At 33.0% G+C, this 15,210-nt stretch overlaps 1 protein-coding gene across 1 annotated transcript in view; it reads right to left on the reverse strand.

Annotated features, from left to right (window-relative positions):
- The window catches only part of SP2353 (EGF like, fibronectin type III and laminin G domains protein pikachurin), a 404,662-nt gene that overhangs the window by 204,255 nt on the left and 185,197 nt on the right, over nt 1-15,210 (reverse strand). The window contains exon 6 of the mRNA XM_085943262.1: nt 11,251-11,395. Coding sequence (XP_085799388.1) covers nt 11,251-11,395 — 145 coding nt within the window. The remainder of the gene's footprint in view (nt 1-11,250; nt 11,396-15,210) is intronic.

The raw sequence follows: 15,210 nt of genomic DNA on the forward strand, positions 1-15,210 counted from the left end.
AAGGTGAAAATTACTTCACAGTTATACGGGTGATTATAAATAATTATTCTACGAAGAAATATTAAAAATAAATAGAGCATAGTTACATCTTTGATACCTATACTTAATGATCAGCTTACCTTTCCTAATAACCCATTGCTATATCGTGTCGACTTATAAGACATTACTTGGATTACTATTATTTTATTAATGTGTGTTTAAATTAAAATCATGAACCATGAAAGTGGCTAATGTCTAGGTATTTCATGTAAAAACACTTCTTCACTATGTAACCCAGATTCTTATAGGAATCTAAAGCCATTTTAAAAAAATCATGTTTTTCACTTATGCATGTCATTATTTGTGATGATACATTTACTTGTATAATAAAAGTGCATTTAATTAAAACATATCAAGCAAACATACAAAAAAGCAAGTGGCTAATATGCATTTTTCGTAAAAACAAAAACTTTCCATCCAACCTCCTCATGTTCTTTTTTTGGGATTGAACGTGGTGACTTAGTATTTCAAATGTGTGTTAATTTGAATACGTAAGAACGTAGCATTTTTATTGAAAAATACCATCATATCATAATTTGAAAAATACTTTTAAAAATAGGGGCAAAACCTCAGAGTAATGATATAAAGAGAGCGCTAATTTTTTGGCAAAATGAAGCCGTGTTTCTTGCGTATAACGCACAGTAAAACCTCGATTTTATTATTCTCAACTTAACTATGAAACGTTATACCATCGTGTTGCTTCTCAGTACGGCTACCAAATATAAACGCAACATAGATAACCATAATATGTTCTACAAAATATTTACTCACCACTAACTTTATATTTAATACAAAAATGATAAATTGTGTGTTAATTTGAATACGTAAGAACGTAGCATTTTTATTGAAAAATACCATCATATCATAATTTGAAAAATACTTTTAAAAATAGGGGCAAAACCTCAGAGTAATGATATAAAGAGAGCGCTAATTTTTTGGCAAAATGAAGCCGTGTTTCTTGCGTATAACGCACAGTAAAACCTCGATTTTATTATTCTCAACTTAACTATGAAACGTTATACCATCGTGTTGCTTCTCAGTACGGCTACCAAATATAAACGCAACATAGATAACCATAATATGTTCTACAAAATATTTACTCACCACTAACTTTATATTTAATACAAAAATGATAAATTTCAGCAACATGTACTCGCAGTTTTTAAATTAATGTAATTAGTTAAATCCATATTTACCGGCTACGTATTTAAAAAATATTTAATTCAACCGTAGAAATGTATTTAATTTAATAGCGCCTGTACACGTGCATGTATTTACTGTCGACAATAGTGCTTATTTTAAACTATCGTGACAATAACTTTAACACGTAGAAGTGCTGACTGTCTCTCCAATCTCATTCTTCAAGAGTAAGCGAGGCGCGATGTTGTCATTTTATAGTACTATTTGACAGGACGTATTGAAAGTCGGTTAACCTCAAAATAAGCAGTTCGTTATTTTACCGGCAGGTTCGCCATTATCGTTCTACTGCGCAGGCGCAGATCTTCCTTGCGCATTGCAATTCAGAAGCTTCCAAACTTGTTTGATTCATGCACGCAATCTTGCCAACTGCAGGATAATACAATATCTGTACCCATACATTTTCTTACTGCGACCAGTAAGTGCAAGAACGTAGTGGTCGCGTAGGGGCGGCGCGGCAGCGTCTTGCGAAACTCAAACGTATAACCGTGTGTGACATGTTCGTAGACAGTGTATTTTATGGGGCATAATACATACGGTTATACGTTTGAGTTTCGCAAGACGCCGCCGCGCCGCGCCCGCCAAATCACTACGGCCGAGCACTAAAGCCATGCACGTGTAAACGGGGTATAACGCATAGAGCGGAGATATAAGCATGCCGAATGCTTATTCACTCGCACTTATGTTTCGTTTTTGTTCAGGCCTTGGGCAAAACAAGTTTTAAATAATAATATTATTTAAAAAAAAAAATTGTGTCTGCCAATATATTATTATTTTACTCCGCGAAAATTGCCTAGTATGTAATATGCTTAAACAATACGTATTGTATTATGAACGCTATTTACTGATGGAAATCATTTTTGGCAAATGGTATTGCTTACGCGAAAAAAAACTGACTTAAAATATAGTACAAAATGTCACAGTACGCCATAAAACGTACATATGTAATATTTCGTCGCAGTCGTTTATGCCAAAATCTTGATAAAAACACAACTTTCGAAACAAAATAAATAAATAAATTTGGTTCATTCAATCCGCAATGCGGCCTAACTAACCTCCTTAGTAACTGAATAATATGGTTAATATGCATTCAGTTTAAAGAATACTTGAACCATACATTATGTTATGCAGATCTAAACATCCAATGGTCAATGACATGATTAAACATATAATATTATATTCTAATCGATTTAAGTTTTGTACTATTCCATTTGAGTAGTTTATTACGACCCTTAATATTATTGAATATAACTTTTTAATAATAATAACTTTTTAAATACAGGTATCATAGATACATCTCATTAGCTAACTATAGCTATACGTTACCATTGTTCCCAGAATGTACGATGTTACACCTCTTGAGTGTAGCATTGTTATTGTTTATAATTATTACTAATGATCTATTATTAAGTTATGACGATTTATTATACGCTTATCGAATGTATTATTATATTATTACTTATTAGTGATAACTGATAAGGTCGAGGTTTTTTAGAAACACTATTCACAATCTGTTTGTTATATTTTTATTGTGATCCTTGATTTAAGGCTATACCTCAGCTGAGGCATGGTCTAAAAAGATCGTGACTAGGCGATGCGCGGATTGCGGGTCGCGGGTGAAAATTACGCAAGGCGAACGAAATATAGTTTGTCATAAAAGTTCAACATGCGTCCTTTTAATGTTATATTTATTATTATATTCGTAATAATAATAGTATAATCATTGACATGTTTTCTTTTTTGAGTACACACGTAAAGTTTTTTAGTCATCTTTACACGACTTAATAATATTTTCATCCGACGCCATAACAAAACGAATCGACGTAATTTCGTTACACATACGGTTGAAAATTATTTGCCGTTTCACTTATGTACGCTCCTAATAGGTAGATGATAAAGTTTTTACATACATATTGTATTCATTTGTTATATAAGTTAGATATTACTGTATTCGTTGTCAGTGTGTATTTCCCTTTTGGTGAGTGCACATAGTGCCTGAAAATGCCGAAAGGCGAAATCCGGGTCTCAAAAGACGACTTAAATGGAATAATACAAAACTTGAATCCATTAGAATTTAAATTCAAGTTCCATCAAGTACCTTCAGTCGATAGTATTTTGATATTATTATACCGTGTAAAACTGAATTTAAGCACTGTTCGTTTATATACAATTTTAAATTACATACGTAATTAGACTGGAAAACATATAATTTTGAGGCTGAGTGAAAGACAAAGTATGAAGACTGGTAGTTTATGGTTCTTGTATCATTTTGTATCATCTTGTATCATTTCATAATATATTGAACATACTTAACTTGAAAACATCTCAGATAAATACCCACTAGAAAAACATTGTGTCACCCCATTGACACCCACGGTGGCCGCACGGCTTAAGCGTTGGACTATAACGCCGTGGGTTCCAGGTTCGAATCCTGGGTCTGGCAAGTACACATATTGTTTTTAAATTTGTGTCTGTCAGGGTATGGGCCTAATAGGTTGAGCAAGTGGCTGACATCCATTTCTCGTAAAAAAACAAAATCTGTTCATTCAAACCTCTACTCTGTGGAGGCCCATATGATCCTATTAGGATCGGACATGGTCGAAAGAAAAAAGAAAGAAAAAATCATATTTGAAAAAAATTCGATGCTCGACGAGTTTGAACCCGTATAACCACTGGAATCGCGCCACTGAACATTAATCAATTATGATACGAGCCTCCTATCTAATGCTAATCGAATTGCGTTATTACTGAATATCGGTTTTTGTGTATTAAATCAAGGAATATTAATAATTAGGTACCTTAATTATTACTAACCGACGCCCGGGTCTCGCCAAATATTTAACTTATAACGTCTACTTGAACTTGCTAACAATTTTTAATAAACCATTTCTTTTATTCAACGAATAATTCACAAGATTTTGAGAATGTAACATTCCATAATAATGAACATACATAACTCGAGGAACACAAATGATAATTTTGGCGGGAAGATAAATAATTATAGTACTAATTTCATAACCAAATATTATATGATACCTTGCTACTGGAATTTGTATATAAGTAATAGTAGTAGATAAGTATTATATGAAATTGTATTATTATTCAATAAAAATAGCAATGCGAATGAAAAAAAATGCTCTAACAACATTTTTATTCCAACATAAATGAGATCGTTGCTTTTAAAATGTAAAAGACGCCGCTCATTATAAATGGCAGCTGGCGCGATGACGTATAATGTTTCACAATGACTCGTAACTTTTCCTTTTCGGTGTACAAAGTTGATATTTGCAAAGGTCACAAAGGCCTTCTGGAAAAACGTTTTAACATTTCCGAGTGAACAGACTATACACAACAATATAATGGTACGATAGCGCGGGCGGCATGGGCTATATTTTATAATATGTAACGGGGAAACCCGGCGGTTTCAAAAGTTTTTTTATTTATGTTGGCACCACGCGTTTGTCGTTCACAATAATATAAAAAAAATACTAATCAATCGTACGACCGTACATACTGTATAAAAATCCTCAATAAAGAGTATCTACTAATAAAATAATAATGAGTTAATGTGAATGCATACATACTTTGGTAATTTTAGTTTTATAAAAGGTAAATTATCACGGTGAATTAAAATATAAACTATAAAAAGTAAAAAAACTAAATTACTATATTTTTAGAATAGTCTAAAAAAGGTTTTTCTTTAAATTAATTAGGTAGATATTAAAATTTTTGGTGCCAATTAAAAAGTTTTCACTGATTAATTATCAAATATTAATATAGCCAAGGAGCACAGACTTAATGAGAACTGAAATACCTAATGGGCGTGGAGTAATAGGCAACCGATCTCGGGTGTGAAAAAATATACGATAAACTTAAACACGTGTCAAAAATACGTCATTCTAAACTTTCCCTTCGTTCTGCCAACCACTCTCGGTATATGCACTGACGATTATTCAATATTGGTGTATTAAATTTGAAGGTTGCAACACACACTGTTGCACGTCTATAATGTGCGCTTCACTTTCGTAGGATACTCACACATTCAAATCCCTGCATCAAAATATAATCTATTGGGGTATAGCATAGGTATCTGAATTATATTTATCAATCTATCCTGTGGATTTAGCGCTGTCAGGCATTTGAATTTCTTGATAGTAAAGATGTAATAGGTTAGAAGAAATAGTAGATATGAAGTTTCAACCTTCTTTTTTTTAATATAATGAAAATACGATGAACTAAACGCTTATCTAAAACATGTAACAAATAAATCAACAAGTATGGTAATTGAAATACTTACAATTATTAGTTTACTGCTACGATGTTTTAGAATAATTTTATAATATTTTTTTTAGCTATTTTAAATAGTGATTCTAATTTCCATATATAAATAATTATCGTTCAATATTTAATTGTGTGCAGTTTGGTGTACATATTATTAGTTATTTTAATATTGCTTTCAGTATCCTAAATTAGATGGAAAAAAATTTACTGTAAAAATTAAGTAGGAAATTACTGAATTTATGTACTATTTTATCAAATTTTTATTAGTTCGTATTCTTGTTTGTCGGGTACAGATTTTTTCTTCTGCAGTACAAATTTTTTCTTGTTTGTTCAGGATTTTTAACTAACTTCCCAACTAGCTAGACATTTGAAACTTCTAGAATATATCAAAACACGACGACAATGCATTCTTTTAATACTTTTGGCCATCTTTAAGCAGAATTGAATTCATTTTCAGTTAATTCTGTTTTGTATGTTTCGGAAAAAAAATCGTTAAAAGTAATATTTACTACTCATTATTAGTTCACTCACTAGTATTGGTTGCTAAGTGGGTCCTAGCAACTAAATTATTAATATATGCGTGCGTTACTATGGAAATCAATATGAAATGTCAAAATTACATTTCTGTATTCTATAATATTTATTCAGTATTTCTATCAAGTACAATAAAAAGTTTTTATTAATATATAGAATTGCCAAGTTTATATGATTCAACAGAAAGCTTAAAAACGTGGTACAAAAAAGGTTAAAAAGTTTCACGGTTTGATTTTCGAATTTATTAGCTTTAATTTGATATATGGGTTGTAAGTATAGGCTTACAAATCGAGCCAAGCAAGATTTTGTGAACATTGCAATAATGACTTTGGTCAATAATAAGCTTGAGTGATAATATATTCCTGCAAAATTTCAGCTCCCAATCTCGGAGGTTCACCACGCGTCACAACTTTACTGGACTGTAATGAACATGATTATTCAGTTTATTCAAAAAATGTCGAGCTAAGTTGAAAATGATAGAGTAAATAAATTATTATTGTCACGTTAATATGACCTGAAGCTGTATAAAGCCGGCTACTCATTAGTGGGCCGTAACTGTAACTGTTCCAGATACTACAACCAACTCTAGATGCGAAATAATTATTTATCTGGCTCGTGAACTAATTATTTGGCGTCCATACAGGTTACTGTATCTGCAACGGTTACAGTTACGGCTCGCTAATGAGTACCCGGCTTAGCACATTGATCACTGGCTGCATGTGTATTATTATTCCTTTCGCATATTACAATCGTTCACATCTGTCTAATGCTGGGTACTCATTAGCGAGCCGTAACTGTGACCGTTGCAGATACAGTAACAATTATGGACGCCAAATAACTAGTTCGCAAGCTTAGTAAATAATTATTTCGCACCTAGAGTTGGTTTACAGTATCCAGAAAAATTACAGTAACGGCTCGCTAATGAGTATCCGGCTTTATAAACAGTATTCACTTTTTTTTCGACCTTGTCTGATTCTCATAGGCTCATATGGGCCTCCACAGAGTAGAGGATTGTATTAACAGATTTTGTTTTTTACGAGAAATGGATGTCAGCCACTTGCTCAACCTATTAGATCCATACCCTGACTCACACACAAATTGAAAAACAATATGTGTACTTGCCAGAACCTGGATTCGAACCTGGAACCTACGGCGTTATAGTCCAACGCTTAAGCCGCGCGGCCACCATGGCGTGTAAATTCGTGGGCGTGGGTATTCACTACTGGTATTAAAATATTATAAAGTTGTAAAGAAACAAGTTTTTCGATACTTAGGTCTTATTTATATTTATATTTATATTTTTATACTCCTTTCCTTTCAATAAAGTAGATAACCGAAATTAAAATCTTCCCTATTTATTATTTAAACACTCTGTAGGAAAACTTTTGGAACCACAAGGTGAGATTTTCGCATTCTGATATGTAACTATACAATATTTTGGCCTACTGGATATACTACCGCACAAACTTTTGCCTATGGCATTTGACATGAGTGGGAGACTAACGGGAAGCGATACAGTCTTATGTTAATATTTATTATAATATAACTTTACTCTATTATTTATGATTGAAAAAGTTAAAATAGGGAAGATATTATATTACAAAAATATATAAATAGAGATATTTTCGGTTTAGAAGAGTTAGTCAATTGATTCAGTCGTGGGCTTAAATCCCACGTCTAGTAATGTGAGATGTAGATTCTTCAATGTACGGAGTTTGGAGCATGAATTTAATATATTTAGCAAATGTTACGAAAATAGATCAACCCTTTAATGCTAAAGAACGATACAGTGTTATTCATAATAACATCGAGAAATGCTAATAACGTTCGTTGTTGACGGAACAATTAGGAAATCTAATCCCGGGATTGGGGACAATTTCCAATACCAATGAATCCCGGTATTAGTAAACACAATCCCGAAACCTTCGGGATTGATATTTTATTAATCACAATCAATTGGTATGTGAAGCGCCTAGTTTCAAAAGCCCCTAAAACGATTTAAGGTAGTTCTGAGAAAAAATGAGAAAAACGATTTTAGGTAATTTTGAGAAAAATGAGAAAAAATCATATCTATTAAATCTGTGAATTTTATGTATTTATTTTTTAATTCGTTACATTCTAAAGAGTATTTTGGCCTTCCATTTTAGCGGTATTTGAAAAGCACACCCAACCATTTTAGCGGGTTTTGAAATTTACCCTAATTTTTAATTGATGCGTATTGGCGAATTTTGGCGTTTTTTAAAGTTCAATCTTTCGCCATCATATAGGTCACAAAAATATCCATCTAACTACATATTTAAGTCAAAAAATTTCAAAAACCCTTTTAGGGGCCTTTGAAACTAGGCGCTTCATGTGTACAAAATTATGTTAGTGTAGTGTATGTTACCTACACATGTCATGCTGACGGATAATAAATAACCATCTTTTGTTGTCATATATGCGCAATCGTAAGAACATCAGAAAAATAATAAATTCGTTCATTTAAAACCAGTTAGATGCCACTGACGTTCTGGCATGCGAACGGCGTCTAACCGCCGGTGCCACGGACATGCAGGCAGGCACTTGTTTCTACGCCGAAATTTATGAATGTTATCTTTTCTTTAATAAATAAAAAAAAAACTGTTTTACTTTCATATTATTATCTATATTACAATATTATTTACTCCATTAAGCCCATGTATATCCAAGATTGAACTACACAATATTAACATTAAATTAAAATAGTATGAATTATCCTAGACACTTTTGACTGATTTTATTAGTGCTATTTGTGTAAATAAAGATAAATAATATTAACTATCGAAACAAATGCCAATCCCGGGATCGTCAAATTGTAATACCGAAATCCAGGGGTAAAAATTTTGGCTCGGGATTGGATTCCCTGGTCACAATGCTCGAAATGGTAAATTATTTTCGGAGCTATTTACTGCGTTATATCAAACCGGTGTTTATTTACTTTTGTTTGTTTACTTGGACATTTAATTACTTTTAAAAATACTATTTTGATGTCGCAATCATTATAAATGGTATCATTTTTCACTGAAACTTTGAAAAACATCATTACAGATAAAGTGTTATTAAGAAATATTAGGGCCAAGATCCACAGCGGATTGTATAACCAGTTCAGTTATAAGTGTGTTATTTTTAATATTATGCTATGAACTTATTAAACTTGTAACATTAAATATTCACTCACACAAATTAATGAATTTTAATCCGAATCGTATTATAATGCATCGCAAAAAGTTGACCGTCGATGTCCTATACAAAATTCCTACACTTTCGGTACAATATGTGCCAAAACGGGTTGCGACAGATGTTAGGACGATCGCATTTCTCTAACTAGTCCCCAAACCGTATCCAGTACGTTGGTCAATTCAACAGATAACCCTTTTCTCCTTAAATCTTCACAAAATACACATAGCACTAAAAGCACCGATAGAGTTGTCGCACTGTAGTGGAAATAATGCTTTAGAAAAAATAATTTATATAAATACAAAATCCAATAGATATCTATTTGATATGGAATAAAATATACAATATTATTATAATGAAAAAAAAAATCAACGAGAGCATTATATATTATAGTCGTTGTAATAATAATATACTTTATGGTAAGAGCGTCATGTTTACTATTAGTAACAAGGCGCTATGTGTAGCGGAATTTGTATTATGAATTTTCTGGATCTCTCCCGATGTTACAGTTTTAAAACATCTTTATAATTCATAATTTTGAAGTTAAATTGAGTGCAGGTCAGTAGATTATTTGGATCCCTCTATCAGTTAAAAGTTGAAGCATGGTTAGATGGCGGAGAGGGTTCAAAAGAAAGAAAAATGATCTTTAATTGAGACTATTTGTGGCTTTATCCACTTGACATTCTCTTGCGCATGCTTAAATATATACTTAATATTGAATGTAGTTAAAAAGTAAGAATAATAGCACTTGTACACTATATAGATTTATTTGCAGCAATAGTGAGTATTTTAAACTATCGCGATAATAACTGTTCACACGTAAAAGTGCTGAATGTCTCGCTAACCCCATTCTTCAAGAGTAAGCGAGACGGTAAAAGGTGGTATAGAAAATCAGCTAACCTCAAAATGAGTCTCTGCGTGGTGTATTTCGTTTTTTTACAAGCAGGTTCGCCACTATCGTTTTATTGCACAGGCGCAGATATCGAAAAAACCAACTGTCGCTTGAAAATTTAGAAGCTTCCAAACTTGTTTGATCCATGCATGCAATCTTGCAACTTGCATAATACATGTTTACTATTTTACATTTTCTTGTTATGTCCCCGATAATACGTACTGTCAGTAGTAAATCCGTACACGTGTAAATGGGGTATATGACGTATTTTTCTGACTTATATGTAGGTGCGTGCCACGTGATCTAAATGAGAACTCTACTATTATTGATTAACTTCAAAGGGACAAACTAGAAATAAAGCTGGTATTATTAAAAATAATTACAAGATAAAAAGAACTTTTTATATACAACGTTTTTAAATTTTCTGTTGAATTATTATGCTCAATATGCTCAAACTTGTACTTGATATGAAGTAAATAAAAAAACAAAACAAATATAGAATACTGAAATGTAATTTTTATTTTTATAGTAACGCACGTATATATTAATAATTTAGTTGCTAGGACCACCCAATTAGCAACCAATAATAGTGGATTGAATTACGGATTTCTTCCGAAATAACTTTTCATACAAAACAGAATTAACTGAAAATGAATTCAATTCTACTTGAAGATGGCTAAAAGAATGTAATGGCATCGTGTTCTGATATATTCTAAAAGTTTCAAATGTCTATCTAGTCGGGAAGTTAGTTAAAAATCGAATACAAGATTTGTACTGGATAAACAACCACCGGATAAATAAGAATACGAGCAAATAAAAACGATGTAATAATAAAAACAAGCTGGGAAGTAACCTATATACTTTCACCGTGGCTGAATATTGTGTTCCAGTTTACAGTTGTAGTGCGTATGGAACCATGGGAATCATACAATATTTTCCTTTCGATAATTCATCAAACGATTATTTTCCCATTGCCTTTCTACAAGATATGCTCGCTTTTCACTCCCTTGAATCTCATAGGTCCCTTCGGTCACTTGAAACTAATTGACTGTAAACAACATCGTTTGAGCATTTTTTAAAGTTATACTGTAGTTTGAAAAGTTATAACTAACCTTTGATCGTCCCTGGACATGCTTGCCTCCGTTGAGCTGCAGCCACGCGTCCCATCTTCTCCTATAAAGAGTGAGCGTGTTCCATTGGTTTAGCATTACTTCTCCATCGGACCTGACTACTCCAGGGCCTGAACCACAATCGAATCTGCAACAAAACGCAAAAATAACCTTTAAATAATATATCTAACTGAATAAAAGAGATAGAGTAAAAAATTGTAAGAACTGTAGGGAAAGTATTTTAATATTTAATTATTTTTTACCAAAACAAAAAAGATAATTAGTTTAAAAAAAATATTAAACATAGAAAAGAACTCGAATGCACAATAAAATACTATTTTAAAAATAATGTTAAACATTGCTTGAGAACAAAGGGTCTATATGTCAGTGAAGTACATGAAATGATGTCATTCATAACGTACAAAAGGGCCTAAGTTTTAAATTAACTTTATAATAATATCAAGTATCTAGTATTATGACAAGACATAATATATTATACGACTACTAGTAATCGTCCATGACGGTAGACGAACCTAAAATAAGGAAATAAAAAGTATACATATAGACAATGCATAAATAGACAGACTCATATTATTAATTGCTAGATTTAAATGTGAATAATTCTCTATCCGTACCACATAACAAATTATTTCAATGTTCGTTATTTTTGAAATAACAATGTTATCTATAAGCTATAAAAGTTTTATCATTATTAGTCAAGTAGTCTCTGATGTATAACATAACAAAAGAACAGATAGACTTTTCCTTCTCTCGATGGCGTTATAGATCAATAAGGGTTTTGGTTTCCTCCACCGCCTCCCTCTAACTGGAGACAAGAAAGTGAAGCACTAAACACTTTTTTTGATACACGTTTATAGTGACATGAAAGACAAAAATATAGGTACACGACGGGTGGAGTTGGAGAAACGCAAGTCTCCTGGGTTTCCAACGATGACTATTTTTCCAATATGTCAGTACTAACAGTATAGTCAAGTATAGTGTATGAAATGTTTATAGCTCAGCCAAACATCAAAGAATTTTTATGTTTCCAAATGTTTCTGAGAGAATGTAGCCTTGAAATATAAATTGTAATACGACTTAATTAACGTTTAATTATATATTATGTACATAGCCATTTAAAATAATAATTATTCACACAATATAAAAACAGTGTATAAATTTAAAGCTAAAGACTTCGTAGTTCAATAAAAAAAACGTATATAGCGGCATTTTTTTGTAACGTAAATGCCACAATCGATTCATCAGAAAATTTAAAGGTTCGAACATTTTTTTTTATTTCTCATTAGTTACCCAGAACATAACAAAGTCAAAACCGAAACAGTACGTACCTATACAAATAAAATGAAACACTCAAATGTTATTATGAATCATCATTGTCACCTTCGATAATATTTTTTTTCCATTGACAGGATGTGATTCTATGAAAGAGGTATATTATTATTATTAAACTGGCGCTAGGGGCCGTTCAGGTCCATGGCCGACTGCACAACGTTTCTCCAGGAATTTCTGTCCAGCGCTCTCTCTTCCCAGTTGACTATCCCCAGCCTTTCCGCATCCCTTTGAATGTTGTCCGCCCATCTCCGTCGAGGGCGGCCAAGAGGTCGAGTGCCAGCTGGTGTGTCTTTGTAAATCCTATAGAGAGTTTTAGATCTTTCAGATCGTACAACGTGGCCCGCCCATCTGAGCCTTCTTGACCTCAGAATATTAGTGATTCTAGGTTGGTATCGGTCGAAGAGCTCAGCGTTTGTGCGGATGCGCCACCGGTGGTTCTCATTGACGGGTCCAAGTATTCTCCGGAGGATTCTGTTTTTAAACACTTGGAGCGCCTTTTCTTGTTTTTCCGTTAAACTCCACGTTTCACATCCATACATGACGATCGGTTTGATGACTACGTTATACACCCGGAATTTCGTTTTGATGGACAGCATTTTGGACCTGAACAGACGACTCAGCGCGAAGTACGCTGCATTTCCACTTCTCAGTCGGTCAGCGAGCTCTAGGGAAAATTCATTTTTAGAGGTAATGTTGGAGCCCAAATACTTGAAGAGAGAGGTTCTCTCGAACGAGGAGTTTCTTATTCCAATGTTTCCAGAGGGTTCAATGCCTCTTGTCATTTTCAAATACTTGGTCTTTCCCACATTTACTCGTAGGTTCAACCTTTTTGCTGTGTCTTCCAGAGGAGTGAAAATATCTCTGAGTTTAAATTTATCATTTATTTCATTGTGGATGCTCAAAACCAGCCAGTGCATTGGTCACTTAAGTCTCTAAAATCGCTAATGAGGGTATCTATCTATATGCTATGCAAGTTTAAGTTTGTAGAGTTATAACCGCACAAACGGGTGGACAGATTAACACTCCAGTGGTGAGAATCATGGCTGCTCATTATAAATTATTATTCAAAATCTTTTCGCAAAATATTGCGCAATAGGTTTCACGAAATACCGTAAAATATTTCACACACTGTCAACTATAATTGTAGTAATATATATGTAAGGCATAAAGTCCACTAAAGCGGACTTGCGGGGTCTTCGCGCATATTCTATGTGAATCATTGCAAATACAAAGTAATCAAATACACCAGCGCACACTGGATTTGACGACGCATTGTGCCCACGTGCCCCATTATTCATCGTTTTTTGGCTTCTCAGCGATACGAATTAACGAAAATACAACGTAGACCATTCATTGAACACGGCAAGCAAAATCACGCTCCTCGAAGCGTCGTCGATAGACGGGCGAGAAGCCATTATTAAATAACAGTGAACCCATTATTTAGTTTGCTGCGTGTCCAATATTTCTCTGGTAGAATGATGTCATCGTGAATATTTATTACAAACCCCGAGAAATAATTTAATATTTTTATTGCTTTGTTATGAGAGACGCTGATAATAATAATTATTTTGTGCTTCTTGGGCCCCTTATTACATAGGTGAAGGGTAATGCGCGGTTGGCAGGAGGCCTACTCAATAGTGAGCGCACCGAGCGCTTTTTTGGTGGGCTTTATGCCTTTAGTTTAATCTTTAGTTATGTACTTAATTTTATTTGTAAGCTTTGCCCATACTTCGTAATAATTAGTGAGCTAATTGTATTACAGAATATCGATTTCCACTGGAAACTTTACGCTATGGAACATTACAGTTATGGCTAATAATTATTGTTAGTAATACGTATTAACTAAAGAATTTGAATTACCTAGAAGGTTTTCTTAACATCTTTGGTTTAAGTATTTATTTTAGTGTCTTCTTTGTGCGCCGTCTCCTAATCAAAGATTGGTTATCATTGAGGCGCAGAAGATTAAAGGAGAATAATAATTTACATGTAAACAAAGGAATAATTAGATGTAGGTTTCACATCACCACATAGATAGATAGCTAACACGATTTAAACAAGTAACTACTTTGTACGATAACTTATAAGCCTTTTATTCTTATTATTGGATTATAGTATAATGGCGGTAGCAAAGAGTAGGTACTTGTTGAAGGAAAGTAGATTGTGGGCAGCCGAAAAAAGTACTTGGAAACATTTTTGTTTTTACGAGAAATGGATATTAGCCAGTGGCGAAGAGTGGAGGTAGGCTGTTCAAATTCACCATAAATAGTGCACACTAAACTTTGTCAGTCAAACGTATTTGTTTTCATTTAAATAAGACTACCATTTACAGATTGTGTTGGTTAATTTTTAAAATTCAAATAAACCCTGCAAAAATCAAGCCATAATAGATAATAGTCAAAAAATACTCGTATATCTGTAAAATATCTAAATTATACATAACTTTGAATATTTTAGAGATAGGATAATATTTTTTTTATATTATAGTTTGGTTTACGCAGGGCTTAATGAATTAAAAAAAATGAATACACAATATGTGCAAGATGTATTCTTAATCCCACGAAAACAACAAATTATGAATGATAAGTTTGCACAATTTTGTCGTATCGCCCA

This window comes from Rhyacophila brunnea, unplaced genomic scaffold (assembly GCF_057557595.1).
Source record: "Rhyacophila brunnea isolate RB1 unplaced genomic scaffold, BYU_Rbru_1.0 scaffold_15, whole genome shotgun sequence".
Lineage (NCBI taxonomy): Eukaryota > Metazoa > Arthropoda > Insecta > Trichoptera > Rhyacophilidae > Rhyacophila > Rhyacophila brunnea.